Source organism: Bos indicus x Bos taurus, chromosome 11 (genome assembly GCF_003369695.1).
Source record: "Bos indicus x Bos taurus breed Angus x Brahman F1 hybrid chromosome 11, Bos_hybrid_MaternalHap_v2.0, whole genome shotgun sequence".
Taxonomy (NCBI): Eukaryota; Metazoa; Chordata; class Mammalia; order Artiodactyla; family Bovidae; genus Bos; species Bos indicus x Bos taurus.
Window position 1 is genome coordinate 14,120,800 of NC_040086.1, and position 27,973 is coordinate 14,148,772.

General features: G+C 47.1%; 1 protein-coding gene across 1 annotated transcript in view; it reads right to left on the reverse strand.

Annotated features, from left to right (window-relative positions):
• XDH (xanthine dehydrogenase) overlaps nucleotides 1-27,973 on the reverse strand; it is a 60,110-nt gene that overhangs the window by 23,666 nt on the left and 8,471 nt on the right. Inside the window, 15 exon segments of the mRNA XM_027554952.1 lie at nucleotides 1,132-1,255; nucleotides 2,919-3,088; nucleotides 5,311-5,394; nucleotides 6,770-6,941; nucleotides 8,494-8,678; nucleotides 10,633-10,742; nucleotides 12,114-12,207; nucleotides 13,454-13,605; nucleotides 14,173-14,265; nucleotides 16,784-16,925; nucleotides 18,017-18,103; nucleotides 18,440-18,508; nucleotides 22,212-22,273; nucleotides 23,218-23,344; nucleotides 26,366-26,474. Of these exon segments, the coding sequence (XP_027410753.1) occupies nucleotides 1,132-1,255; nucleotides 2,919-3,088; nucleotides 5,311-5,394; nucleotides 6,770-6,941; nucleotides 8,494-8,678; nucleotides 10,633-10,742; nucleotides 12,114-12,207; nucleotides 13,454-13,605; nucleotides 14,173-14,265; nucleotides 16,784-16,925; nucleotides 18,017-18,103; nucleotides 18,440-18,508; nucleotides 22,212-22,273; nucleotides 23,218-23,344; nucleotides 26,366-26,474 (1,780 nt within the window).

The following is a 27,973-nucleotide window of genomic DNA, read 5'->3' on the forward strand; positions in this document are numbered from 1 at the left end:
ACGCGGTAGTTCTCAAATACTGGTTCTTAGTCATGATAGTCTACAAGTCAGTTTTTTTGGTTATTAGACTTATAAACTAATTAATAATTATTATTTTCTCTTCATTGAATGAACTCAGTTTCTATTTTAAAAACTTTATGTATCTCCTTCAGGGATGTTTTCCAACATCATCCCCAACAACAAAAATTGTCCAGCTCATCACTTTGGAACATAATATTTTTTGACAATAGGAACCAATATTTAACATGTCTGTCTCTCATAATTACCTCTTTAGGACTCAATTAAGCTCTTGACTTAGCTGGTTAGCATAGAGGATTTCCAACCTGGACAACTCTCACTAACCATAATTATGATCTTAGAGGCTCTTGAAGTTCGTAAAGCAATTTGTCTTCTATCAAATGCTCTCCTTTAGTTCTAATGACTCAGGGTTGTAGTTTTGAATTCTCTCCTTCATGTTTACATCAGTAATAAGTTGAATTTGTCCTTAAGCAACACCTACTCACTGTCAACTTGCAATATTTGATCTGTACTGGAATTATAAAATGACTATCTGAGAACTATCCTATAAGTATACAGGTTTTTGTAGCACCTGCCTTGAATGCTTAAATTTTTTTTTTTTTGGCAGAACTCCATATATGGTTGAACTCAATAGTTAAACGCTCATGTAAGTGAATTATCAGTTCACATAGTAGTGGTAGTATAATTATTTTTATTCTGTTTACTTTCTGCTTAATGTATAGATTAATGTATGTAATACATTCTGCTTAATGTACTTTTATTTCCTTTTAATAAAGGAGCTTAATATTGTACCCTAAGAACCTGATTTTTAGTTAAAATACAGTCACCAGCCTTTTTTTTAATACCACTCTGGCATGGAGTCATCCTACCATGTCTGATACTCAAAGCAGCAGCCATCAATTAAATAAGTAAGTACATCTTAAGTTAACAGTGCTGCCAGGCATATTTCTCCCTTTACTGATTGTCCCAAATACTGCCCAGTTGGATGATGGCCACAGTATGTGCAAATGCATAATCTTTTCAAGATTAGGGGTTTGAAGAAATGAACACAAATTAAAGCTTAGATACTCATTCCACTGACTTCATATTTAAAAAAAAAAATCCAAGATATACCGTATCCTTCGCAAAGACTGTCTCATCATTAAAGAGTCCGGTTTCATTACTCCCGGGAATATCATCAGCAGAGAGAAAGCAAACAAATCCTGGCACTTTCTGAGCTTCTGAAACATCAATGGACCTGCAAGAAGGAGTGTGAGGAGTCAGGAAGGAAAACTGAAGCGGAAGACCTGTCACCTGATAAAGTGCCAAACTACGCCACACCTCAACCTTGTGTATCAGTCATTTTTTCCCCAAAGATTGTATAGTAGAGAAAGTCTCTGAAATACCTTCAACTGTATTTTGATACCTTATAAGTCTTGCTCTTTGTAGTTCCCCATCCAATACCATCCATCCCTTTGCAGGAAGAACAGATACTATCATTTAGAAAAGAGATCTATATCCTCGAGGGGTCCACTGATAGAATTCAAGGATCCATGAAGTTAAATGGCAAAACATTTTCCTTTTAAAAAAAAGATGACCCATTAACCAATCAGATAACCTTATCTTCTTTTCGACAGGCTTTCCTTCACCCTAATTCTTCCTCTTGCTCCCTCCTATCCTATCCTATTTGGCAAATGCTGCTTAGATACTTACCATGTGGAGGCCATGAGCTGAGTGCTGGGGGGATATAAGATGAATAGGACAAGTCTGTCCCCATAGGCCCTGTTCTGGTCTCCACATACAAGGGAACCAAACAGCATTTACTCTGGAGAGCTCCAACTAACACCCACATCATAGTTAATAACCATCCAGAATCAGCACGTTAGGGCTCTTGCTGTACCACTCAGTTTCCTTACCTGGAACATGGGGATAATAATAAGACCTGCCTATAGGGCTGTGGAGAGGAATAGATTAAACATTATGTATAAAATGCTTAAACCAGGCTACAGCAAACATTAAGTGTGATATGAGTATCTATTCTTTATTATCATCATCGTCTTAGAGGTGGCAATTCTTGCCATTTGGGCTTTCAAAATTTAATAAACAAGTACAAGTGACTGTTCTCTACTGAGTCCTTTGTGGACACTATCATTTTAAATATGCTATTATACATGGGGAAAATGAGAGCTTAAGCACAAGGTCAAGGTCAACTTGCTAGGCACTGGAACAGGAAGTCAATGCCAGCTATGCTAAGGCCTCCTTCTTCCCTTTAGTGCTGACTCAAGTTTTCTGAAGATTTGTACTGAAGTTTAGCCTATTATGCGGAAGGCAATGGCACCCCACTCCAGTACTCTTGCCTGGAAAATCCCATGGACGAAGGAGCCTGGTAGGCTGCAGTCCATGGGGTCTCGAAGAATCGGACACGACTGAGCGACTTCACTTTCACTTTTCACTTTTCATGCATTGGAGAAGGAAATGGCAGCCCACTCCAGTGTTCTTGCCTGGAGAATCCCAGGGGCAGGAGAGCCTGGTGGGCTGACGTCTGTGGGGTCACACAGAGTCGGACACGACTGAAGCAACTTAGCAGTAGCAGCAGTTAGCCCATTATCCACAGTGCAGATCTAAGAAAGGTCTTTCAGCAGCTCCTCATCACTTTTTGGGCCAAGTGTAACATCCCTGGTCAGCACCCCTAAGGCTTTCCTGATCTGGGCCCTGACTATGTCTCCATTATCATCACCCCACCCTCCCAGGCACCACTGAGCCCCTCTTGTATCCTGCTCCTCTCCTGTCTGGGTTTAACACAAGTCACTGTGCTCCTCTCTGGACCAGGAGGCCCTGGAGAAGGCTCATTGTTGTGGCATCTCCAGTGCCTGGCAGATGCTCCCGGCGCCCTCCTCCCCAAGTGTTTTCACTGCACGCACTTGATCTTGGCGTGGGCCCGGGTGCTGGTGACCAGCCGGAGGAACAGCTCATTCTCGTAGCGAGGGATGTCGTCACAGTATACGGCCTCCCCAGAGGCTTGCATGGCCGCGGCCAGGTGGGGCAGGGGCCGGCCCACTGTGTCCTCCTTGGACTGACCATTGGGCACCTCCTGGAACAACATGGTCACAGGTTTCAGAGGACACTGTTCCTCTATAGGCCCTGGGGAACCGTGGAGAGCTTCAGGCCAAGGCAAATGTGAGGAGTGAGAATGGAGGAGGCAGGAGAGCACAGGGGCAAGGAAACAGTAGGCAGGTAAGAAGTCACTTGAAGAGTGGTCACAGTATCACTGTACAGTCATCAGCAGTGTCTGTGGGGGACTGGGTCCAGGTCACCCCCCGGAGAGCAAATCTACAGGTGCTCAAGTCCCTTCTATAAAGTGGTGTGGTCCAGCCGGCCCTCTGTATCCATGGATTCCACATACACAGATGAGGGCTAACTGTATACAGGAACAAACAAAACAAGGAGCCTAAAGGTCCATTTGTTGAAGGTTGGGTAAATAAACTAGGCTATGCTCACAGGATGGAAAATACACAATTGCTAAGAGATATTTTTGAGGAATTTTAATTAGAAGGAAATGCTCATGTTAAGTGTAAAAACAGGGCATACACTATTGTATGTGTACATGTAATGATTCAAATTCTGTGGGAAAAACATGGTAAAATGCAAATATGTCCATATACACATAGGAAAAAAATGGAGAGAAGTACACAAACATATGGGCTTCCCTGATAGTTCAGGTGGTAAAGAATCTGCCTGCAGTGTAGGAGACTCATATTCGATCCCTGGGTCAGGAAGATCCTCTAGAGAATGGCAACCCACTCCAGTATTCTTGCCCAGAGAATCCCATGGACAGAGGAGCCTGGTGGGCTACAGTTCATGGGGTCACAAAGCATTGGACACAACTGAGCAACTAACTCTCTCACTGTCTCACACAAACATAATAATAATTTTCTCTTGGAGGTAATAAGCTTCCCTGTTGGCTCAGAGGGTAAAGCATCTGCCTGCAAGGTAGAAGACCTGGGTTCTATCCCTGGGTCAGGAACATCCCCTGGAGAAGGAAATGGCAACACACTCCAGTACTGTTGCCTGGAAAATCCCATGGACAGAAGAGCCTGGTGCAGGCTACAAGTCCACGGGGTCACAAAGAGTCGGATATGACTGAGCGACTTCACTTTCACTTTAACTTGGAGGTAAGGTTTGGTGTGATTTCTATTTTCTTTTTTATGTTTTTCTATATTTTTCAAAATGTTCTAAAGTGTATTCAGTTTAAAATAAAATTCCGTTTTATGTGTTTTTTTTTTTCAAAGTAATAATAATGATGGCTAGTATTTATTTAGAGTTTACTATATACTGGAATTATCTGAGTTATTTACTTTTATTAACAAATTGAATCCTCAAAACTGTGCTGTGAAACAGGGACCCACCTTACCCACATCTGCAGCTGGGTATAATTATCTTGCCCAAGAGGCACAGAGAGAAAGTCACTTGTCCAGATGTTACATGATGGCAGAGTTTGGATTCAAGTCCTGGCAGTCAGGCCCAGAGTTCATGCTTTGGATTGTTACACTCAGGAGCAGAGGTCTTCAAATTGTGGACAATGGCCAAATCTGGCCCACTCTCCGCTTTTGTAAAGTTTCAGTAGTGCACAGTCACGCACATTCATTTATGTATTGCCTCTGGCCCCTTTTGTGTTACAATGACCAAGTTGAGGAATTGTAGCAGAACCTATGTGGCCCACAAAATCCGAAAAGTTGATCCTTTACCTAGTGCCTCTCAAAAAATTGCTGTTAATAGAAATTTTTTAAAAAAATTTTGTTTACTTGGTATGCTCAAGAGAATGCCTAGCTTTGCACATTAGCCCATGGAGGAACCAGAAAAAAAACAAAATGGAAAAAAAAAAATTTAAGAAACAGATGAAGGTGAGAGTAAGCCCAAGAGAGAAATGAGGTGAGCAAAAGGGGAAATAGCTTCATTCACATTGATATAATTCCTGTTTCCCTCACTAGACATTTATGCACAATGGTAAGGAGATTTAGGCACTGACATACAATGTAAATCAGCCACTCACCAATGGTCAGCATCTCTGAAGTGAAGTCACTCAGTCGTGTCCGATTCTTTGTGACCCCATGGACTATAGCCTACCAGGCTCCTCAGTCCGTGGAATTTTCCAGGCAAGAATACTGGAGTGGGTTACCATTTCCTTCTCCAGGGGATCTTCCCGACCCAGGGACTGAACCCGGGTCTCCCACATTGCAGGCAGACACTTTATCATTTCAGCCACCAGGGAAGCTCCAGGGCCCCTGATAATAGCCACATAAAGTATGTACTCACTTGGAAGAGCTGGATGTTGGCTGGAGGGTCTTTCTGAAAGAGTAAAGTGGCGCTGGTGTAGGTGGGGTCCAGTTTACCACACTTCTGTGGAGACAAGGTGACAGGTGATCATGACCATTTCTATCATTGGTCCCAACCTTGGTTGCTCCCAAGTGGTAAAAGTAACAGCTTTCTCATCTCCTCATCTGCACTCCTTCTGATACTGGCTGGATCTATCTCAACATTTTAACGTGGGCTCTGTCAGCGTCTCTTCTCCCATCCCTGCACCCTATTTCCTCTGACATGCCCAACCAAGTTTTCCCTGCTTCCTGCACTGATGTGTGCTGCTCTGTTGGGAATATCTTTCTCCCCCAGCCTTCCTGGAAAAGTCATTATTTTCCCCCTCAATTTTGTGGGAAATATCTAATATAGGGGAATTATTCATAATATAATCTCAACAAAATTCAGTGGCATGTGAAACTCTGTATGCAGCATGATACCAAATCTGTTTAGAAAATAATATATCCAGATCAAAAGACAGGAAGATGATAGGTTTCTAGGTAGACAGATGGAAGGGAGACAGAAAGACAGGGCAGACAAAAAGGATTACACACAGATTGGACAGATAGACATGGGGAAAAGATCAGAGGAATAAGCAAAATACTAGCAGTGGTTTTATCTAAGATCTGAGAGTAATTTTAAATTTTTCTTTATACATTTTTGTATTTCTAAAGTTTTCCACAAGTTTTTTACTTCCATAATCAGAAAAATTATTATAAATGTTTATAAAAGAGGTATCTCTGCTGTCCCCACAGATGTGAAGCCTTTTCTCCTTGGTGTTCCCCCCTCCCAACTCCCTCGCCTCAGTAGTCACACCAGGCTGGCCTTTATTGATCCTATTCTCTCCCACACTTAGCCACCCACCATGTGCAGTACAATCTTATGACATAAAAAGTACGAAATAAATGCTTGCTGGCAAACCCACCTCAGGAGCTGGGCTCCACTTCAACTAACACCCTGTTCTGAATGCACAACAATCCCACCCACCCTGGCTGCAGCAGCCCCACCTCACATTCTTATCACACTACACTCCCATTCAAAGTACATAATCACAGTTGTATCAGCTACGCTGCAGAAGGCTCATCAGGTCTACCCACCCCCAGATTTTACAGCTAATGCTTAGCAAGAGTGGTGACCTATTCAAGTTCTCATCTGAGGTAATGACACAGCCAGGACAAGAACCCACATCCCTGACTCCCAGCCCAGTGCTCTGTCTCTCAACCACCAAGTTGGCTCATTTCCATGTGACTCTCTAGGCTGGGTCCCTGGTCCCTACTCCTCTGTCCTTAGACATCCAGAGGAGAGGAGCATTTGCCACCTTGTCCACAGCCCGTTCCTACCTCAGTCAGCTTCCCAGATCCCAAAACACAAGTGTTCCAGGAGCACACAAGTGCTTGGCCTCGCCAGGCTCCACACTCACATCTTTCGAGTCCTTGCCCAGTTTCTTCAGTACTGTCAGGTAGAACTTGAAGAAGAAGCTGAGGGTGAGGGTGCGTCGGAATTCAATCATGCCTCCAGGGGCGTCTGGGGATAAGGACAGTTCTTCCGCCAGGCCTGCACACACGTCCTGTAGCAGCTTCTCATTCCAGAACCTGCCAGAGAGCAGGTCATGGGAGAGTGTTCCCAACCAGCTCTCAGAATCACTTGTGTGAGTGGAGTCATGAACCTCAGCTCAAAAATGTGACTCAGATACTTATAGTTATGTGACTTTACCTAGTGCTTCAGATAGTAAAGAATCTGTCTGCAATGCAGAGACCTGAATCTGATCCCTGGGTCAGGAAGATCTCCTGGAGAAGGCAATGGCAACCCACTCCAATATTCTTGCCTAGGAAATTCCATGGACAGAGGAGCCTGGGGGGCTACAGTCCATGGGGTCGCAAAGAGTCAGACTCGGCTGAGCAACTTTCACTTTCACTTCACACAAGTTACTTAACCTCCTTAAGGCTCCATTTCCTCTTCTTTAAGATTAAATACAAATTTTAAAAGACCACACAAAAAAATAATAGTTAAATCTATTGAGTTCCTACCACACACTGAGCAATGTCCTAAGTGCTTCATACATTACTTTTAATGTAAATTAAAAGGTACAGTAGGGAAAATTGTTATACTCACTTTACCGTGAGAAAACTGAGATATGGGAGAATTAAGTAACTTGACTTATATTACCCATCTGTTAAGTGTTCAAGCCAGGAATTGGAACCAAGGAGCCTAACTCCAAAGTTAAGCTTTATCAAGACATATGGTTATTGTAAGGATTACATAGAACAGTGCCAGCAAAGTGCTTGCTACAATTGCTACCATATGATAGCCTTAGTAATAGCAGTTGCTGTACTAATAGTGTAGCAGCAGTAACAGTAGCAGTAACAACAGCAATAGTAGTAGCAGCAGTACTAGTACTAGTGACAGAAGCATTAATAGTAGTAGTGGAAGCAATAGTAATAGCAGTAGAAGCAGAAGTAATAGTAGAAATAAGAGAAGCACCAGTAGTAATAGCAACAGTACAAGCAATACTACTAGTAGGAGAAGTAACAGCACCAGCAATAGGGATACTTCTATTAGCAGTAATAGTGGCAGCAGCAGTGCTAGCTGCAACAGTAATAGTTATTGTAGCTGTAAAGTAGTAGTAATAGCATTAATAATAGCTTCTGTAACAGAAACATCAGTAGCGGTAACACTAGGAGTAGCAACAACAATAGTATTAGCAGCAGAAGAGACAGCACAGTAGTAGCAACTGTAAGAGTAGCAGTAGCCACAATAGTAGTATTAGTCATAGTAGTGATAGCAGTAGGAATAGCAGTAATGATAATAGTAGAACAATAGTAACAGTAGTAGAAGAAATGAGATGAGTAGCACCAGCAGTAGTAATTGGAGTAATAAAAGCAGCAGCAGCAGTAGTAATAGTAGTTGTGGCTGTAGAAATAAGTAGTAATAGTACTAATAGTAGCAGCAGCAGTAGTAATGCTAACAGTAGTACAGCAGCAGCAATACTACTAATAGTAATACCACTAGTGGCAGCTGTAATCATAGTAGTGGTAGCAGCTCTGGTAGTAGCAGTAGTAATAGCAATAGTTGCAGCAATGGTAGCACTACTGGTAATCACAGTAGCAGGAGCAGCAGGAGCTTTGTTACAGTTTCAGCTCTTACTTTGACAGCTGCTTCTGCGTGGTCTTGAGGGCTGAGATGGTTCTGTCCGCCATTCCGCCATAGCAGAGGGCTAGCTCCTTTACCTGCATGCTTCCTGGCTGGAACAGGACTCTCATGCCGCAGGTCACCTTGGCTATGTCATCTTCTCTCCGGCTTGCCTGCTTGAATGCTGAGAAAAACTCATCCTAAAAATAACAGAAAAATACCTCTTTCCCACCTTGCTTTGCAAAGGCTGCAAACAATGAGTCTGAAGCAGGAAGGGTGCGGTGAAGTCAGAAGACCATCACAGAGCAGCCAGGAGCTGGTGGTAGGGGTCAAAGATAAGGACATAACTACCGCCTTTCCCAGAGGATTTCCAGGTAACATTCCCAGAAACTGGGAAAGGGTCAGGATTTCTGACCATTGGTCAGGAAAACAGGAAGTCCAGGGACACAGCCAGGCGCTGTGCCAAAGCCTCTATCAACATGACTGCCTCTCAAGCAGATACAATGAGATGCCAAAGGGTGTTGAAACCCAGTGTCACCTTGGGGCCTCCATAGATGCTCTCCCTGACTTGTCTCTCCCACCAGTCTACTGGCTTCAGTTAGAATTCTCTTTTCCTGAAAGGAAGACTCACACTATGAAACAGTAGCTTTCTTTGTGTTTTGAGCATACATTTCCCCTGGGTCCAAGCCAGGCTCTTTCTTTGGAGATGGGAGGAGAGTGTGAGTAGTTTCTAGGTAAAGACCCATCTGTGTCAGGTTCTGCACAAGGTTTGAACTGTCCCTGGCACCAAGTTCTGATGAACATCAGTGGTGGGAGGTTTAAGGGAAAGTGTATTGGAGAAACACTGTTGAGGTTCAAAATGACCCCGGGCTTTTGCTGAAGAAGCCAAGGAGAGCCCTCCTGATGAGATTTCTGATGTCTAACATAGCACTGGGGCTATGAGCCCAGAGCTGAACTTGATTCTGGAACACAGGTTCCAACCACTTCCAGGACTGTGCTAGCCCAAAGCAACATTTTCCCCAGGGTTCATGCAGGGTCAGAGTCAGGCCATTGGCTGTTCTTTCTTGAGAAAGACTTCCAAATTCTTGGTGTGAAAATCTTTCATTTATGAAATGTTTTTTGTTTATGTCTCTACCCAGGAGAATACAAACTGGACCGTTTCCTCCTTCTTTCCCCATCTCATAAGTTTTTTTTAAAAAAATCTATTGATCTGTGAAATACAAAAACTCTGGGAATCACTGTTCAAAATAGCCCATAAAGACAAGCTGGAAAATCATTAAGAAACACCACAGGGACATAACTGCTTTAATTTAATCAGCATTCTCATTAAGGAGGTCAAAATCAGCAAGGGCAAGCATGCCTTGTAACACTTGCTAGAGCACCAGCTCTGTAAACCCTTAATGCTCTCCTTTACTGCTGGTGCCCGGCCTTTCCCAGATCACTCTTCTAAACGCCCATGGAATGTGTAGGACAAAACCACGCCAGGTCAGGATACCACAGGCCCCAAGGAACACAAGCAAGGTGGCCAGAGGATCCCAGACCTGCTGCACCAGACCAGAAAATCCTCCCATGAAGCAGAAACCCATCCAAGGGAACCCAGGGCATGATCGGTGAAAAAGCACCTGGTCGAGCCCAAGTTTAACAGATGAGGACCTGACTCACATTGGAGGTGCCACTCCATCTGGCACGCACATCGCATGCCTCATCATATGAAAACTGGGGCAGAGATTTACCACAGCTGGGTATATTCTTGGAATTGTGTCGCTAGCACCAGCTGCTGATCCCCACCGACTCCCAGACACCCGCCAGGAACCTTATGAATCCTTTCTTTCTGGTCCTCGCAATAATCTGCACAGTCAGTAAATGTGGGCCCGTTTTACAGATGAGGATTTGGGGCTCAGAAAGATGAATGACTTGTTCAGAACCATACATCTACCTGTCTGGTTTCCTTGTCTGTGCCCTGTGCCCAATACCCTGAAACTCCTCATTTTCCAGAAAGGAATATGGTTTGTTAATAAAGGCCAGGCTCAGAGACAAGAACATCAGTGTTAAAGTGGAGAGATGCTAAGCGTGGTCCTTGAGGCAGACTCTGATCTCTTCGTCTGGAGCCTGGCAGGAGCAGGGCTGATTTGGGTTGTTCTGACAGCATCTCACCTCCCTGCTGTAGGGGATCTCAATGGAGAGCAGTATCTCCTCTGGACCCAGCAGGGTCTTTCTGTAGCTGGGGAAGAAGGTGTGGTCCATTGGAACTGTTCTTCTGGTGCCTGTACAGAGGCAAGACAGAGAGGGACCGGTGTGAGAAAGCACGGGACAGATCACCAGGGGAAATTCTCCTTCCTGGCCCCTGATGCCCATAGTCAGAGGGAGTGGCTGGCATGGCAGGGACCCAGGTGCTCCATCCGAAACCCTTAAGCATTGATGTGCTGGTGACAGTTTAACAATCAGTTCTTTAAGAAAAAGCCCTGACTCAGCATTCACAAGCTTCTGTGGTATAAATACTTCTACAACGGCCAATGTCAAGCTACCAGAGCAGCATAGCTCAGTGTGAAGTTGAAAAGAGGGTAGCAAAGAGTTGACACAGCAGGCCTACCACCCTCTGAGAGGTCTGCTTACAAGGCTGGCCACTGGCTGTCCTCTGGGACCTTAGCTTTCAGGAGAGTTCCCACCATTCCCTGATAAGAACAGTTCACAATGCCTAAAATGTTTGTATAAATCATATGGTTTATGGTCAACACCTGACTTTCCTTCTGGAAGTCTGGACTTCTGGTACGTGCCAGGCGGAGCTACATGACCAGCCCCACTAAAAGCCCAGGGTGCTGAGTCTCTAATGAGCATTCCCAGTAGACAATCCTTCATGTGTGTTGTCACAGCTCAAATTATTCCTGGGGAGAATGAGAGTGTCCTGTGTGACTCCCCTGGGAGGAGGCCCTGGAAGCTTGTGCCTGGTTTCTTCTGCCCCATGCTTCTTTTCCCTTTGCTGATTTTGCTCTCTATTCTCCTTCTGTAATAAGTCATAGCCATGAGCGGACTCAACACTGAGTCCTGTGAGTCTTCCTTGTCCTCCTGAGAGTCATTAAACCTAGAGGTGGTCTTGGGGAAACCCTTGAGCAAGGAAAGAGGCACAGGAGTAAACTATTACATAGCATTTCTAGTCTACAAATGGAATAAATGGAAATAACCTCAAAGATATAGACAGCTGTAACATGAAGGAAAATAATGAGGAAATGGTGAATTTTGAGTATTTATTACCTTTGTTTTTAATATAATTTATTTCATTGTGAGGGTATATAGTTTACTGTTTAATAATAGCCATGCTTAACAAATGGTCAGACTCCCTGAAAACCCAGCCATCAGCTATGCTGAGTGGCATACTCTGGCCCCAGCACACACCACTGAGTATGGCTCAGTGGTGTGACCTGGGTGACAGGTCCTGTTGTGAATTCTTAATAAAGTGATGGTCCAGCCCTCCTGGCCCCCAGCCTGGGTGCATCTCCTTTTATAGTTTCCAGGGATCCAAGCTTTAGGAAAGCTGCATTATTGAACTTTGGGTTCTGCTTCTGCATTAAGTGACTTATCCTGTGAGACTCCACTCCAGCCCTGGCCCTCTTTCCTGACCTCTGCATGAGGCAGCTCACCTCTGGACACGATGGTCAGCTTGGTCCCACTGGCCATGAACACAGGGTTGAGGTCAGAGATGGGGCTGGCTGTGATGATGTTCCCTCCAAGGGACTAGGACAAGCAAGGAGAACGTGTGAGAGCCCACCCCAGCAAAGTCCAGCTCACACATCTGGCTCCCAAATGCGGAAGGTGGGGGACACCTGCTGAAGGGAGAGCTCTGAGATCCTCCACCCACTGTAGACACCAGACCAGCACAGTAAGAACCCGGGCATTTGGGCAACATGCAAAACTTGAGATTCCAATGCCTGGGGTTGGGTCCCAGCTCTGAAGTTTACCTATATGTAAACCAGGATCAGCTCCTTTACATTTGTTTGTTTGATTGATTTCACCCAACCTTTTTCTGAAAGGGCTGAGACGGTTTATCACTGAGGCTGTAGAGAGTTAGTGAAAGAGAAATAAAAGACAAAGATCAAGGAAAGAGAATAGGAAGCCTTAAGGATGAACAATGTGTTCTAACTGAGCCTCCTTGGCAAAGAATATAAGGAGAATCAGACACAGAATTCCCATTATTAGAAAAAGGGAAGAAAACCAGTTGCTCCAGGGAGGAAAAAAAAAATCCTTCCCACAAATAGATTTCATCTGAATTGGGGAACTTAGAGTTTTCTGGGTTTGCATCTCCTTATCTGTAATTGGAAGAGGTGCTTGAGGTAGGGCGAGGGGAATGGGAGTAGGTTGTTTTGCTTTGTTTTTTGTTCTAATTTAAAACAACAGCTACAACAGTAGAATGGAAGGGTCAGCTTTCCTCCCAACCCCATCAACAGTTGTGAGACTCAAATGGCGCCAAGTGTGAGAACGCCGTCTGCAAACCCTGGATTTGGGGGCTCGTCTGAAGGCTGATTGCAGTCAACGCATGGGCCCCTCTCTCCTCTCAAGGGGCTTTACCTCTGGTTCTACCCCTGACTCTGAAAGGCAGTCCGCCTTCCTGTTTTGGCTTCTCCCTAACTTATCTCTCATCCACCTGCTGGCAGCCTCGGCTAAGTTCAGAAATAGATGGGCAGGCGGCCCCATCTCTCCAGCCTCAGGGGTGAAGATGGAGTCACAGCACGCGTGCCCCCAGGGTGGCCCTCGGGTCACATCAGAAGCACCCGTGGGGCTCGTTAAAGCCTGACCCCTGCGCCCCAACCCAGATCTGCAGTCAGGTTCTCTGAGAGCGGGGTCCAGGAGTCTGCATTTTCAACAAGCCCCCAGGAAATCCTAAACACAAGTTTGAGGCCTATTTGGGCTGTAATAGAACCCAGACTGGCCCCCTCGCCTTGTGGGGAAAGTGCCCATCCTGGGCCCCTAACTAGGGACTCACCGCCACAGACTTGACCTGCTTCCCAGCGAACCAGCGCAGCTGCTCCAGGACTCCTCTGAACACCTCCGTTTTCTGGGTGGGAAGCTTGGCAACGGCCTCGAGCAGGGTCTTTTCCACAGAGCTCAGGGCACAAGCAGCTCCAAAGGAGATCCCTGGGAACACATGCTCGGAATGACAGCCATCCACCGCACAGCTCAAGAAGCACTTCCACACACAGCTCCTAGGAAGCTTCATAGCAACTGAGTAAGGATGAACCAGGATGCACGTCCTTATATGGGTGAAGAAATTAAGGCCCAGAGAGGTCTGGTGACCTGCCCAATGCCACACAGTTAATAAAAGAGCCAGGACTCAAGCCCAGGCCTAAAACCAGAGTGCTTTTCTCTCTAAACCAGTGACTCGCAATAAAATCAGATCTCTGAGGGTGAACTCTTGGCATTTCTTTCTAACAAAGCACCCCAACCCCCCTCCCCACCTACCCCCTATTCTCATGAATGAGTCTGTGTGCAGCCAGGATTGAGAATGATCACTGAAAATATCAAGCCCCGAGCCCATTGGTACCCGACCATGGATGCTCAGTGGAGGAGAGCAGTGAGGGTGTCCGCTTCCCCCGTGCAGGGTGACTCTTGAAAAAGCAGGTGCAGCAGGATCGCCACCATCCTCTGCACAACCCACCCCCAGGATGCCAGCCCCTCTGTGGGCTCAGGCAGGCCCCCCCTTACCCTCAGGTCCGTGCTCCACTGCATTCAGCTCAGGGATCCAGGCTGGGCAGATGATCATAGGAAATAGCTGATTCTTAAACTTCATCTCAATGCCTCGAGAGAAATGAAAAGCCCCAAGTTGCAGGGCTCCCACCTCTGCAGACAGCACGGATTTCACATGCTCTGTGGGTGTCTCGGGACTTGGAGGTGCAATGGACAAGACATGGGATAAAGTGCAGTTTCCACATGATCAGCCAGGAAGCTATGTCTTTTTCTCTCTCATCAGAACTCAAATAAGATGAACTTGACTTCATGTGTGTCTATGTGCATGTGTGTTTATTCACAATATTAGAAAAAGGGCATGAAAATAAGTCAGAAACCCTTCTAAACACTTTACATAACTCATTTAATCCTCATAATAACCCTATGAAATACTGTGATTTTCTCTGTTCATAGGTAAGAAGGGTTTCCTGGTGGCTCAACGGTAAAGAATCTGCATGCAATTCAGAAGACATGGGTTTGATCCCTGGGTCGGGAACATCCCCTGGAGAAGGAAATGTCAACCCACTCTAGTATTCTTGTCTGGAAAACCCCATGGACAGAGGAGCCTGGTGGGCTACTGTCCGTGGGGTCGCCAAGAGTCAGACACGACTGAGCCACTAAACAACAATAGATAGGAAACTGGAGCACAAGGAGGTTAAGTTTCTTTCCTAAATTATACAGCTAAGAATGGGCACATTTCAGTACCAGGGCAATTATTAGAGTTGGGATATAATAGTAATATACTGTGAAGGTCTAACTTTCAGACAAAAAGGAAAAATGACTGAGAGAAAAATTCAAATCAACTCCTAGTTCCCAATATCTGTCTGAGTTCTTACGGTGCATGGCTTGATGAGACCGAATGTTTGTGTTTGATTTCTGTCCTTCCAGTGAACCAAGAAACCTCTCTGAACAGACCTGCCTCTATTCCTCAGACCCAGTCAGCACAGCACCCCTCCCAGCCCCACCCACAGGGTTGCAAATAGAAAAGGTTAAAAAGGAAATATCTGTGCATTGTCCGCATTGTGCTGCGAAGGGTCTCTGAAGGGTGGAGCAGGCTTTGAGAAGCCTGGTCTGTTTGAATATCAGCTCATAGAATAAAGAAGGGAGAGGGCAATAAGTGGTTCATCTTGATAAGGTTTTCTCGATGCCCAGCTTCCCCCAGCATCACGGCAGTAGATGGTTACACTGGGGGAGGTAGGGTGTGGGAGGGAGGAGGAGTAGAGCTGTGGAGTGATCTTAGGCAATTCTTTCTAATTTGGAGCTCGTAGTATCTTTGTGAATACATTTCCTCTTAGAATCTAACTAAGTCCAAGACATTGTGTGATTCTTGGTAAGGAATATGCCATACCTCCAAGGGCCCCAAAGATTCTTCCAGCCAGTCATTCTCCACCTTAGCTCTTGTGACCCCGGGCCCTCGGGTCATGGCCGCACAGGCCGTCACGATCCTATCCCCTGAAGCACGTCTCACCCTGCCATCCAGTGAGTCCCGGTGTTGCAGCGGGGGACTCCATATGGCACGTGTGCTCACAAGCGTGGCTCAGTTCTGCACTTCGCCAGTACACACCTGAGCCGGGCCCTCCTCTCTGCAGCTGCAGAACCAACCAGAACCCAGGGCTTGGGGTGGGGGCGTTCTTCCAGAGCCAGAGATAGGAGCCCCGACAGGCTAGAATGGGCTGCTCTGAGACGGCCCCGGCCTCTGAGGGTCCTCTGAGACCATCCTGACCTGTGCCTCCATCCTCTCCCCAGATCCTCACTGGGCTTGGGGACCCAGCCAAGGGGAAACGGGCCACACCAGGTGTAGGAATGGACTGAGCCTAGCAGGGGCTGGGGCATCTCTGCTCCTGAGTCTTCAAGCACCGGGGCTGAGAACGGCACCTCTGGAGCCTCCTTGGCCTGTTTACATTCTGTGAGGCTCACGTCTGGGGGGTGGCACCACAGGGCAGGTGGCCACAGACATGGGCAACACAGCAAGCACACTTGGGCCTTTCCTCTCCCTTGCCTTACCACATCACCCTCAGAAAAAGGGGGCAGGAGAGTGACATTCATGGAACCCCTAGGGTCTGTCAGGTACTGGCCCAGACGCTTGACTCATGTTGCTCCCTTACCCTCAGACTGGGAGACCCTCAAGGGAAGGAGTCTGGTCTAGGTGATCTGGGTACCCCTGGCTCCCCTAGAATACCTGGCATAGGGCCAGGTCTCTGTCAATGTTTATGGAGAACAATCAGCGAGGATCTCAGTTAATACTCAGAGCAACCCTTGAAAAGTGAGTGTTAGTCGCTCAATTGTGTCCAACTCTTGGTGACCCCATGGACTGTGGCCCACCAGGCACCACTGTCCATGGAATTCTAAAAGCAAGAATATTGGAGTGGGAAGCCATTCCCTTCTCCAGGGGATCTTTCCGACTCAGGGATCAAACCCAGGTCTCCCACACTGCAGGCAGATTCTTTCCTGTCTGAGCCACCAGGGAAGCCCCTTAGAGGAGGCACTATCACCTCCACCTATGAAGTGGGGAAATGAAGGCAGAGTAGGACACACAGAGCCACAAGGGGCTGAACTGGACAGACTGCCCAGAGCTGCCCCACACCCTTACCGATCTCTGTGTTCCCCACCACCAGCTTGGCCTCGGGATGCTGAGCTTTGAGGTCCAGCAACTCCTTCAAGGTGGAGGCTTGGATCCAGGTCACACGCTCCCCTTCAAAACGCAGCTGCTTCGGTGGAACGTCTTTCAGCCTCTGGAAAATGCCATTTTCTTACCGTGTGGCCTCCTCCTCCCCGCTGTGATTCCCAGGGCCATTGCTTTCAGTTTGCAAGAGGATCAACTATGGATTTGCTTCGTACTTAATTCAGAGGGAAAGTGCATGTCAGGGAAGAAGTGAGGGGAAACACTTGGTACTGAGGCAGGACTTGGGTCGCGGCTCTTTCACATACGTTATTTCATTTAGTCTTTAGAAGAGCTCGGGGAAGAAGGTGCTGTTAGTCTCTTCTTTTGCAGGAAAGGAGAAGCCTGAGGATCAAGTTTACAGGACCTGTTGAAGGTCGCCGCCACAAGGTGACTTCAACTGTCCCACATTGTCTCCAGGAGGTGAGAGGCGGGGACGGGGTGGCAGGAGCAGGGCTATCAGAAGGGAACGTAATGGAAGGCCACTTCTAGTGCGTGAGGGGAGATGCAGAGTCAGGAGGGAAAATCCCCGAATCAAACTGATGGTTTTTTAAAGTTTCATGATCCAGAGAAATATATTCTGGTGGTCTGCTACAAAGCCATTCTTTCTGGCCCAGTGAACTCTTAAAGTCATCTTCATATGTTCACCACTCCTAGAAAAGTCTGCACCTGAGAATCTTTGAGAGTGGCTTGAGTTTTTTCTGTTTGCCGTAAACGTTGGTGTGGAGGAGCAAGATCATCAAGGTGAGAAAATGGGCATGAGAGGTCCTTAAGACAGGGCTGCAGATCATGGATTGTGTCCTTTGAACACGGCTTTTTTTTTTTTTTTCCTTTGTTTGTTTTGTAAATAAATGGACAGCTTACAGAAAGGAAAATGCATTGCTTTGGGGCTTAGACAAAAGATTTAGGCAGAATGTAAGCAAACACTTCTGGAGCTCCTACTACTGTACGTGGCATGACAGACAGATCCACTTCTCACATGTGAGCAACACGTGTGAAGAGGAGAAGTGTGGGTCCCTGTGGGAACATGCGGCACAGGGACCTGGAGTAAGACAAACAAAGGAAAATTCAGGCTGAAACCCAGAGGAGAAAGAGGACACAAAGACCCCAGTGGGTGCTAGTGGGACTCAGCAGGTCTCCAGGGGCTCAGGGGGCATCACCTACCAGCAACTCTGGAGGGAAGATGGGTTCCTGGGTAGGATCCAGGGGCATGAACTCCTCTGGGTTGAATAAAGATGGTGAGAGAGTAACCTGCTAGAAAGGGGAGAAGATAAGGGATACACTGTCCCCTGCATTAAAATGCCCCATAGGGCTGGCCCAGCCCTCTGTCCAAGTGAGCTCATCCACAGCCCCCAGGCAGGCTGGTTGGGGTGGGGGTTGGGTTGGGGGAGAGGTAGCTCCCAGGAAGCAGGGACAAAGAGGTTTTGCCAGAGGATCCAGGGCTAAGGTGTACATTCACCAACTTCACAGTTTGAACATAGTGGTTTCCTCTTCCAGCTGCCACAGCCCAGAGTGTGGAGATAGCCCACTGGCTCCTTTGACCTGAGGTTGGCCCTCAGGCTTCCAGGCCAAAAAAGACCCACTTACGGTGTGGTCTTTCTTCTGGTTCATGCAGCAGTTTGGGTTGTTCCCATTTCCTCCACAGCATCCACCATTCTAGAGAAATGACCACAAATGTCACACAAAGATATTTGCAGAGTTTTCACAGAAGCTAAAGAACCTAGATTATTCCTGTCAAATGAAACCTGGGTTTGAAGCCCACCCCAGCATCTAGAGGAGCAGCAGATACTGCACCCCCACAGCCCACTTGCCTCTGCCCATAGGGAGGGCCTCTGCTTTAGCTACTTTCTCTCATTTGATAAATATAGATTAAATAACTTGAGGATATGTAAACAGGATCTCTCCTGGAAGTAACAGAGAAATTTAATTTTAAGAAAATTTCTCCATAAAAACTAGGTCCTATTTTATCAAAACATCTTTTTGTGCTCACTTTCCTGCTTCAGTACTGCTTCCTGAGGAAGCCTCCCCGAGAGAAATTCCCATTGGTTCTCACAGCACTCATGCCTCTACTTCTAAACCATCAAGTCCTGGGCACCTCCCAGGCTGGAGTCTTTGTGGGGCTCCTGCCAAAGATGTCTAGGACCAGAACTGGGTCAGGGATGTGCCTGACAGCCTCTCACTCCTTATCAGGCACTTCTTGCCAGAAAGTTCACACTCTTTGTTCCTCACCATGGACCTGTTCGGGAGGGTATGTACAGGTCTGCTGACTCAACACCTATGGACAGAGGACTTGTTCAAGACCTCTCAAGGTGCCAATGACGGAGCACAGACTATGGCCCAGATTGCTACATCCCCAAACCAATGCACTGAAGGTGGGAAAGGGAGTGTTTACCTGACTGATCTGCCCTAAGGAGGCAGAAGTCTCAGCTCAGGGCCCCAGAAGACACTATAGAATCGTGGAGTTCTACAAGAGTGGGGAAAACTCCCAGGCTCAGTCCTAGAAACATTTCCAGAGCAGCCAGCTCCTACGGGAGTAGTCGGGAGGAACCTTTCTCTACATGAATCATGGAAGACAGCGTTCATGCCACCATTTACTAAACGATGAGTCGCAGCTCATCAGTGTCCCTGAAGAAGTTCTCAGAGGGCCACGGAGGCTGAAGGTCCTTTGGAAACCTGCAAGAATTCTCAGGCTTGCCTCAACCACCCTGCTGGCAGACCCCTCCTGTAGTCACTACTTTACCCCTGGATCTCAGAGCTGTCTATTTTCTACCCGCCCCCCCCCCACTACTCTTGAGAGTCCCTGCAAAGAGATCAAACCAGTCAATCCTAAAGGAAATCAACCCTGAACATTCATTAGAAGGACTGAGGCTGAAGCTCCAATACTTTGGACACTTGACATGAGGAGCCGGCTCACTGGAAAAGACCTGATGCTGGGAAAGATTGAGGGCAAGAGGAGAAGGGAGTGACAGAGGATGAGATGGTTGGATGGCATCAGTGACTCAATGGACATGAGTTTGAGCAAACGCCAGGAGATAGAGTGAAGGACAGGGAAGCCTGGTATGCTGCAGTCCATGGGGTCACAAAGAATCGAACATGACTTCGTGACTAAACAACACTTTGCCTTTCCCCTCTGTGTTTGGACGGAAAGAAGAGGGCCTCTTCTCATCTCTCTTTTTGGAGAAGGAGTAATGTAGGGGAATACTAGGCCCTGCATACAGTAAGACAATAGCCTCTCTCACCTGATCCCTGTTGGGGAGGATGTATTTCACAAAAGTATGTTTCACAAATAATTAAAGTACCAGCATATTCTTACTTAGATATTTTTTCTTAATAATTCACTGATTTTTTTTATGACATAATTTGTTGTGATGTACGATTATGTGTCACTGCCCTCAAGGTCTGCTGAGGTTGGATAAGATTAGGGTTTTTCCCCAGAGAGATTTCCCCTTTCTGGGTGTGTGCATGCTCAGTCTCTCAGTCACATCCGACTCTTTGCAACCCTATGGACTGTAACCCATCAGATTCCTCTATCCATGGACTTTTCTAGACAAGAATACTGGAATACGTTGCCATTTCTTCCTCCAGGGGATCTTCCCAACCCAGAGATCAAACATGCATCTCTTGCATGTCCTGCATTGGCAGGCAGATTCTTTACCACTGTGCCACCTGAGAAGTCCAGGCTAAAATGATTAGGCTCAAGATTATTTTTATGATTCCTCATTTCCTTCTTTGTTATCATTTCTTGCTGTGAACAGGCTGCCTTCCTATAGCATAGCTTCCTCACTCTTTTCCAGTGTGGCCATGTAAACTAGATACCTGAGTTTGTCAGAACTGTGTGTAAAACAAGAGTTAAAAGGCTCTGAAGAGGGCCTTGGGGGCTCCAGTGAGTAACATGCATGAGCTTCTGAGCACACTCTGTGTGCCGGTCACCTGGGCTACTTAAAGCACCGAGCTCTACTTGACTCTGCTCTACATGCCAGGCAGCAGGATTGAGGGAGGTATGGCTATAAAGGGGGCTTAGGAGACATTTCAACAATGATAAAACTCTGACTCTCAGAAGGAGGATACTTTCCAGCTACACCCAAAAGTCCTTCTCTTTTGAGAAACTAGGAGGACTGGTCAGATTATCTTTCTTTGAGAAGCCTCCTATGAAATAAATACATGGACAAGATTAACAATCCATGGTTCTCAGGGAAGCCTAAGCAGCACATGAAGATTAAATGTTGGGTAACGGGAAAAAATGTACCAGCATCATAATTTATATTGCCGTTTACTGAAAATGTAGGATCTGCCAGGCACTGTTCTAAGAGCTTTACAAGGAGTTCTTTCCACAAGCACTTTAAGGTAGGTATTATTATAATCCCTATTTTAGAAATGAGGAAATTTGCCCAATATCATGTATCAATTAAGTGATGGAATGGGATTTGAACCCAGGTCTGCAGACTGAATCTAAGCTTTCAATCACTTTCATTTAAATTCATACTTCCTGGTTCCTCAATATCAACAGCATTCACCAGGGTGTGCTGTTTCCCATCCTTAGAAGTCCCACCTCCACCCTTTTGGACTATTTGGACACAATACTCCTTTTTTTGCACTGTACCAACCCTAAGGTCAGTGAAAGACTCAGGAGTCTGTGACTCTCCCCTCAACCCAGAATCAAACTGAGATGAGACAGTTTGATAGGAGTTAGGATCAACTTGACCCATTTGGGGAATCAGGTGAAATCTGGGGAGATTAAGCAAAGAAAGGGGAAGCCAGCTCTCGGTCCTCCTTACCATATGGCAGGTGTGTGTGCTACATTTATGTAATCGGTGCCTCTTCATCCCAGCTGTGGTTTCTCACTCAGAGTTATATGAATACTGCAGGGCTTCACACACTATCTAGAGATCTAATTAGCAGTTTCGTAAATCCGGGAGAGTGCCAGCTGCAGAAAGCAGCCTGGATGGCAAGGGAGGAGGGACGCGAGTGCTGAGTCAGGCTGGGTTGTTACTAAATGTCACATTCAGCACCTGCACCATGACTGAGCATGCCAGACACCAAGGCAGGATGCCAAGCCCGAACGCCCTGTAGGAAGTTTACTCTTAGGTGGCGTGTCTCTTTCAGGAGCCAGCTCTCCAGGCCTTTCCTGGAAGGAAAGTCTCTGGTCTATTGACGAGAACCACCACTTCCCCTCACACCCCAAAAAAGAATGGCAGAGCCCAGCGTCCTTGCTAGGTACCTACAGCGGAAGTTCCTGCCAGCTGGCCAACTTATCTTTTTTCTCTGTAACCCACATGCCCTTGGCATCGCTCCCAACTGTGATTCCTGAGTGTTGCTGCTTCAGGAACTGGGCCACTGCTGTCCCAGAGCCCCCACTCACCTTGGCAAAGGTCCGGAAGCCCTGGAGGATGGGTCTGTAGCCTGTACAGCGGCATAAGTTTCCTGTGGGCGGAGGAAAAACCTGCAATGTCAGCACTGGCCCCAGGGCAGCTAAGGGGTCTGTGGCTTTGCTCCCAGCTCAGTTAAATGCTCTCTTTACATATTCTATTTTCTTTACTTGGAATGATCCTCCTCTTACTTGTACCCCTGACTTCCAAACATCTACCACTTCTTCCAAGAAGCCTTTTTAGAATGCTTAGACTGAATTGAGTGCCCCCCCTAAGTCCTCCCATGGTGACTCCTAGTCAAAGCTTTATCAGTGAGCTTATCAAACTATAAACTCTCTTCCCCTTCTGAACATGGACTCCTTGAGGAGAGGGGCTATCTTCCATTCCTGTGTCCTTGTACCCTGTCTAGTGCCTGACATATGACCAGACTTCATATAACTGACTGGAATAAATGATGCACTGAAAGAAATTGAATGGATAGGAAGCCTTCTCTATTCAATTCAGAGGAAGACATAGCAGGTCCAGCCACCTGGGTCCATTTGCAGAAGGCAAAGTGGGGAGCCAGTCCCTGCCCGAGACTGAGAATCAGGGCCGCCTTCCTCATACATGGCCTTTACCCCATGGAACCCTGCTCTGGGGAAGCTGCCAGGGCAGATGCCATGTCATTGGCTTCCGTGCAATTTCCCAGATGATCTCCTCCCACGCCAGCCACTCAAGGTCACCCTTCCCAGCACAGAGTGGGGTCAGGAAGACAGTGCAGGAAGATGGACACCAAGGCAGGAGAACCCAGAAGGTCTTCAAACCAACCAAGTGCTCTTCAAATTAAGATAGGGCCAATTTCCCAGTAAATCTTAGCTACCATGATGGGATCGCCTGAGCCTTTCCCTCAAAAGTGCCTGGAACTCCTAGTTCACTCCTGGCTTCCACTCTGCCCCTGCCCTGCCCTCCTCAGAAACCCACTTGCCCCTTTGCCTCCTGGGCCCTGCACAAGGCCCATACCTTGGAAAGCATCCTCGATTTCTTCAACAGTGGGCTCGGGCTGATTCCGAAGCAGTGTGTACATGCTCATGACGATGCCGGGGGTGCAGAACCCACACTGAGAGCCGTGACTTTTGGCGATTCTCTCCTAAAAGGGGCAGATGACATAGACACCTGTGTTGGCAGAACCCCTGCCAGGCTCCCTCCGTGACTCAACTGAAGACAGCCCGCGTTGACGGTCTGCACTGCCCAAAGTCAAACCCAAGTGTCCCCACTTACCAGGTTACCAAGCCTCCCTAAACCTTGTCCATTTGTTTAGCGCTACCCTAGCACTTATCTCCAGAGCTGTGCTGAGAATTCAGTGAGATCATTCATGTAAAACGCTTAGCCATCACACCTAGCACAGAGTAGGGAGTCAACCAGTGGCAGTTATAAATAGAACACCCCCCTCAAAGAACAGCAGCAATTAGAACCACTCTCTTCACTAAAGACAGAGGAGGAAGATTTAAGAGATTTACGTATGTGTGTAAGATCGCACGTGGGGAATGCAAGAACTGTGTCAGGTTCTTTCAACTACACTACCCCGCAATCCAAAATCAACCAGATGAATGCATTTTATTCCAAATTAGAATGCCTCTGTATTCTTAAATGAAGGCAATTCTTGAAGTCCAATGGATGGAGATTTAAGAATTGGGGAATGTGTGCTATAGAATTCACTGAAAGCATTGAATGTCACAGAGTTTTCAGACCTGCCAGATCTTTATTACAACGGAATTCTCCTCATCTACATTAGTTTTTAATCTCTTGGAAATCTCTCTTGGAATGTACGTCAAGTAAAATTGCTAGAATGTTAGCACAGATAATCATTCATTTGAGAAGTATTTACTGAGAATCTATCATGTGCCAGGCATAGTATAGGCCCTGGGGATGGAGCATGTAGAAGAGAGATGAAGTCCCTGGTCTCATGAAGCTCACATCCTTGTGGGGGAAATACTGACAAAAACAAAGAAGATAATTCGAGGTGAAGGTTGGTGCTATATAGAGTATTAGTACAAGATGACATGACTCAGAGTGACTAGTGGCTATTTGGAGTGGTCAGAAGGGCCATTCTGATAAAGCGACCTTTAAGGTGAATTTGATTTGGAACAAGGAAGTAAGTTACCCAGGCAGAAGGAACAGTGAGTAAAAAGGCTCTGAGCACAGACAGTGTGAAAATCTGCTGAAAGGCCGGGACAGGTGGAACCCTGGGACGAGAGATGTCAGCTGGGGGAATAGGAAGCAGCCAGAGCTGCAGCTCTTCACAGCCAGGATTAGGGATCCTGACTGTGATTCTGGGTGGGATGACAGGAAGCCTTTAGGAGAATTTCAGCAGGGCTTGATATGATTGAATTTGTGTTTTTAAAGAATCACTCTAGCTGTTGAGTAGAGAATGGCTGTGGGGGCATGAGAAGACACAGGGGATCGTGACACTGACGTGGCCTAGGCGGAAGGGGATGTGACTTGGATGAAACAGTAGTAGGGGAGACAGAGAAACAAATGAAGAATCATTGTAAAGTCTGGAGGCAGAGTAGCTATTACTTCTGGATGGACTGGGTGTAGGGAATGCAAACATCACAGGGGACTCCTAGATTTTTGTCGTGAGCAATTGGGTGGATGCTTTGCCATTGACTCAGACGGAGGAAGACCAGAGGAGAACGAAGTTGAGAGGAAATAGAGTTTTTGTTAAGTCTGAGATCAGACATCCATCTAGTGATTCAAGTAGGCAGCTGGAAATCGGAGTCTGATTTCTGAGGAGAGGTTGAACCTGAAGATATGGAGATGGCCTTAAACTCATGTCGGGAGAGTATGAAGGTGGAGAAGGCACTGGGCCCAGGCCAGAACCCAGGGCGCTGCAGCGGTCAGGGACTGAGCTGAGGAGGGGCTGCACATGGTTCCACCACGGAGGGAGGGGGAAATGTGGTGTCATAGAATCCCAGAGGAAAATGCAAACGGACAAGGGAAAGTGGAATCTAAGCTTATCTGGAGCCAAAAGAAGTGCATCGGGAATAAGGCTCTGTACCATTGGAAAAGGAGGGCTTTCCCCTGATTCTACAGATGTGATCCCTGTGTTTAAATAGTTCCTTCTTTCTTTCGTCTATTTGTTTCAAAGTAAATTACAAGCCCTCATTAACCCTCTCACCCCTGCTGCAAGTTGGAGAAGTTTAGTAACCTACCACTTTCCTGCCTAGGAAGCGAAGCCACACAGGTGACGTAATACCACCTCGCCCCACTCTGATGTAATACCACCTCACCCCACTATGACTGGTCCAAGATGCTCCATCTCGGGGTATAATTGGCTTGCTCAACTGGCAGCCCTGGCTCCAGGATTCATGTCAGGGATGCAAGGAAGACAAGATCTGAATGATATGGTACAGGGAATATTAAGAAAAGGGTCTAGCTCAGACACCTTCTGTGATTACACCCTCCCAAAGACCTCAGTTTAACATGAGCACTGGGAACAGCGGCCTTTCCTTCCACTGTGCTCTGTTCCCGTGTGGGCCCTCTTCCACCTAGTCTGTGAACATCCTTTCTCACTCCACAGAACCCTGACTACTGCCCACTCTTGTCCAAAGAGTTCCCAATCCCAACCCATCATCAGGTGCTCTATACCATCAGGGAGAAAGCCTTGGTCAGACACCCATGTGTCTCTGACTCAGCCCTTGCTAACCACCATTTTAATGAGCCTGTGTCTGGGTGATCTGTGGGAGGGAGGTGAGAGGTGCAATGGAATTCCTGTGGGAGGGAGCAGGGAGTAGGTGGGCTTTTGATCAAAGGCACACAGCATTTGGAATCTTCAATCCGAGAAGGCAGGGGGCTTCCTAAGCACACTTGGGCACAGAGAGGAAGGTCCTCTGCCCCTCCCCCCCCCAGCTCTGGTACAGCTAGACCTCCAGCCACCAGATCCAGTTGATCTCTTGATTCCCACGGGGCCATGCAATGTCACCAGCCACTCAAACACAGGAGAGAGCTTCAGGCTCGGGTGTCTCCTCTTGCCACCTCACAGCTAGCTCCTGACCTCCACAAGGAATTGAGGGGGGTGGCTGGCTAGAATGCCTCCTTGCCTCAGGCTGCAATCCTCATCCCAGCAATCCAGAGCAAGTCTGCAGCCTTGGGAAGAGCCTCTGGTTACCTGCACAGGATGCAGCCTCGTCTTGGTGCTTCCAATTCCTTCCACAGTCGTCACAGCCACGTGGTGCAAGGTGCAGATGGGAGCCAGGCAGGCATTGGCAGAAAAGTGGCTGGAACCCCAGATTAAGGTCATCCCATTGACCATTTAGGCCATCAGAGCAGACCCGAGTGCAGGGTCTGGGAGATTTGTGATGCTTGTGTCACTTCTCCTCACTCTACATTATGTTCTCTTTTCCACAGGTATCCTCATCTCTCCACCCAGGCCAGGGCCTGAGCCCCTCCAGTGTCCTGTGGGGTCACGCTGGTGCACCCTAGGCCTCTGGGCTGGAGCATGGAAGCCAGGGGCACTTTCAGCTGCCTCTTACTCAGGTAGATCCTGGAGGCTGAGCTAAGAGGAAGCCTCTGGGAGGTCCCTTTTTCTCTATGTGCTTAGTTGCTCAGTCATGTGATCCCATGGACTGTAGCCCGCCAGGCTACTCTGTCCACGGGGATTCTCCAGGCAAGAATACTGGAGTGGGCTGCCATGCCCTCTTCTAGGGAATCGTCCCAACCCAGGGATCTAACCCAAGTCTCCTGCATTGCAAGCAGATTCTTTACAGTCTGAGCCACCAGGGAAGCCTAAGAATATTAGAGTGGGTAGCCTATCCCTTTTCCAGGAGATCTTCCCAATCCAGGAATCAAACTGCATTGCAGGAAGATCCTTTACCAGCTGAGCTACTAGGGAGGCCCTTAGCCACTTCAATTTCAGAACCTCCTGTCACTTTTGCTTCTCTGCTTTCACTCACCTCCATTTCTCCCATTCAAAGAGGGAGGCAAAAATCCCCAGATGAATAGCCCTTAGAGCTTCCCCACCTCCATCCTTTTACTCATCTCTCACTCACTCATGCAACCAACATCAGTTACTGAAGACCAACCTTATACCAGGCACCCTGCTGAGGGCTGAGGAAATTAAGGTGAATCAGACAAAACCTCTGTCCTTTAATAGCTTGCCTTCAACTCAGGAAAGCAGAAACCAGCGTGAAGATGCAGTTTAAATATCTTATGGTAAAGGGTTGCAGGAGGGCTGTGCACGTGGCACCAAAGAACCAGCACAAAGGGCTCCCAACCCAGTCTTAGGAGGTCAAGGAAGTCTTCCTGGAGGAGGTGGTATTTTGCCCAGTCCTAAGGTGTTAATAAGAGTTAGTCAGGTAGAGAAGTCCTTGAAAAAAGGACATTCAAGATGGGAAACAGCTTGTGCAGAGACCAAGAAATGAGTGGACATGGAGCACTGGTAGTTCATATCTGTTTCTGCATGAGCGGAGTGCTGGACCCATGGAGAGAAAGAAAACTGGAGAGGAAAGGTGGGGCAAATTGAAAGACCTCACATGTTGAGCAAAAAAATTGGACTTAGATTGGGGGCAATGGAGGCCTATTGAAGGATTTCATGGGATGTGAAATGAGTCTGAATTTTAGAAAGCTCATTTTATCAGCAGTGGAGAATCTTGTCCATATTTAAAAGCCAGGAAGATGCTCCCTAAGAAATCATTCTATTATATCCCTGGTCATGATCAAAGCCTATTCAGGAACACAGGGATTTACCCACATGTGTGCATACACACACATACAGACA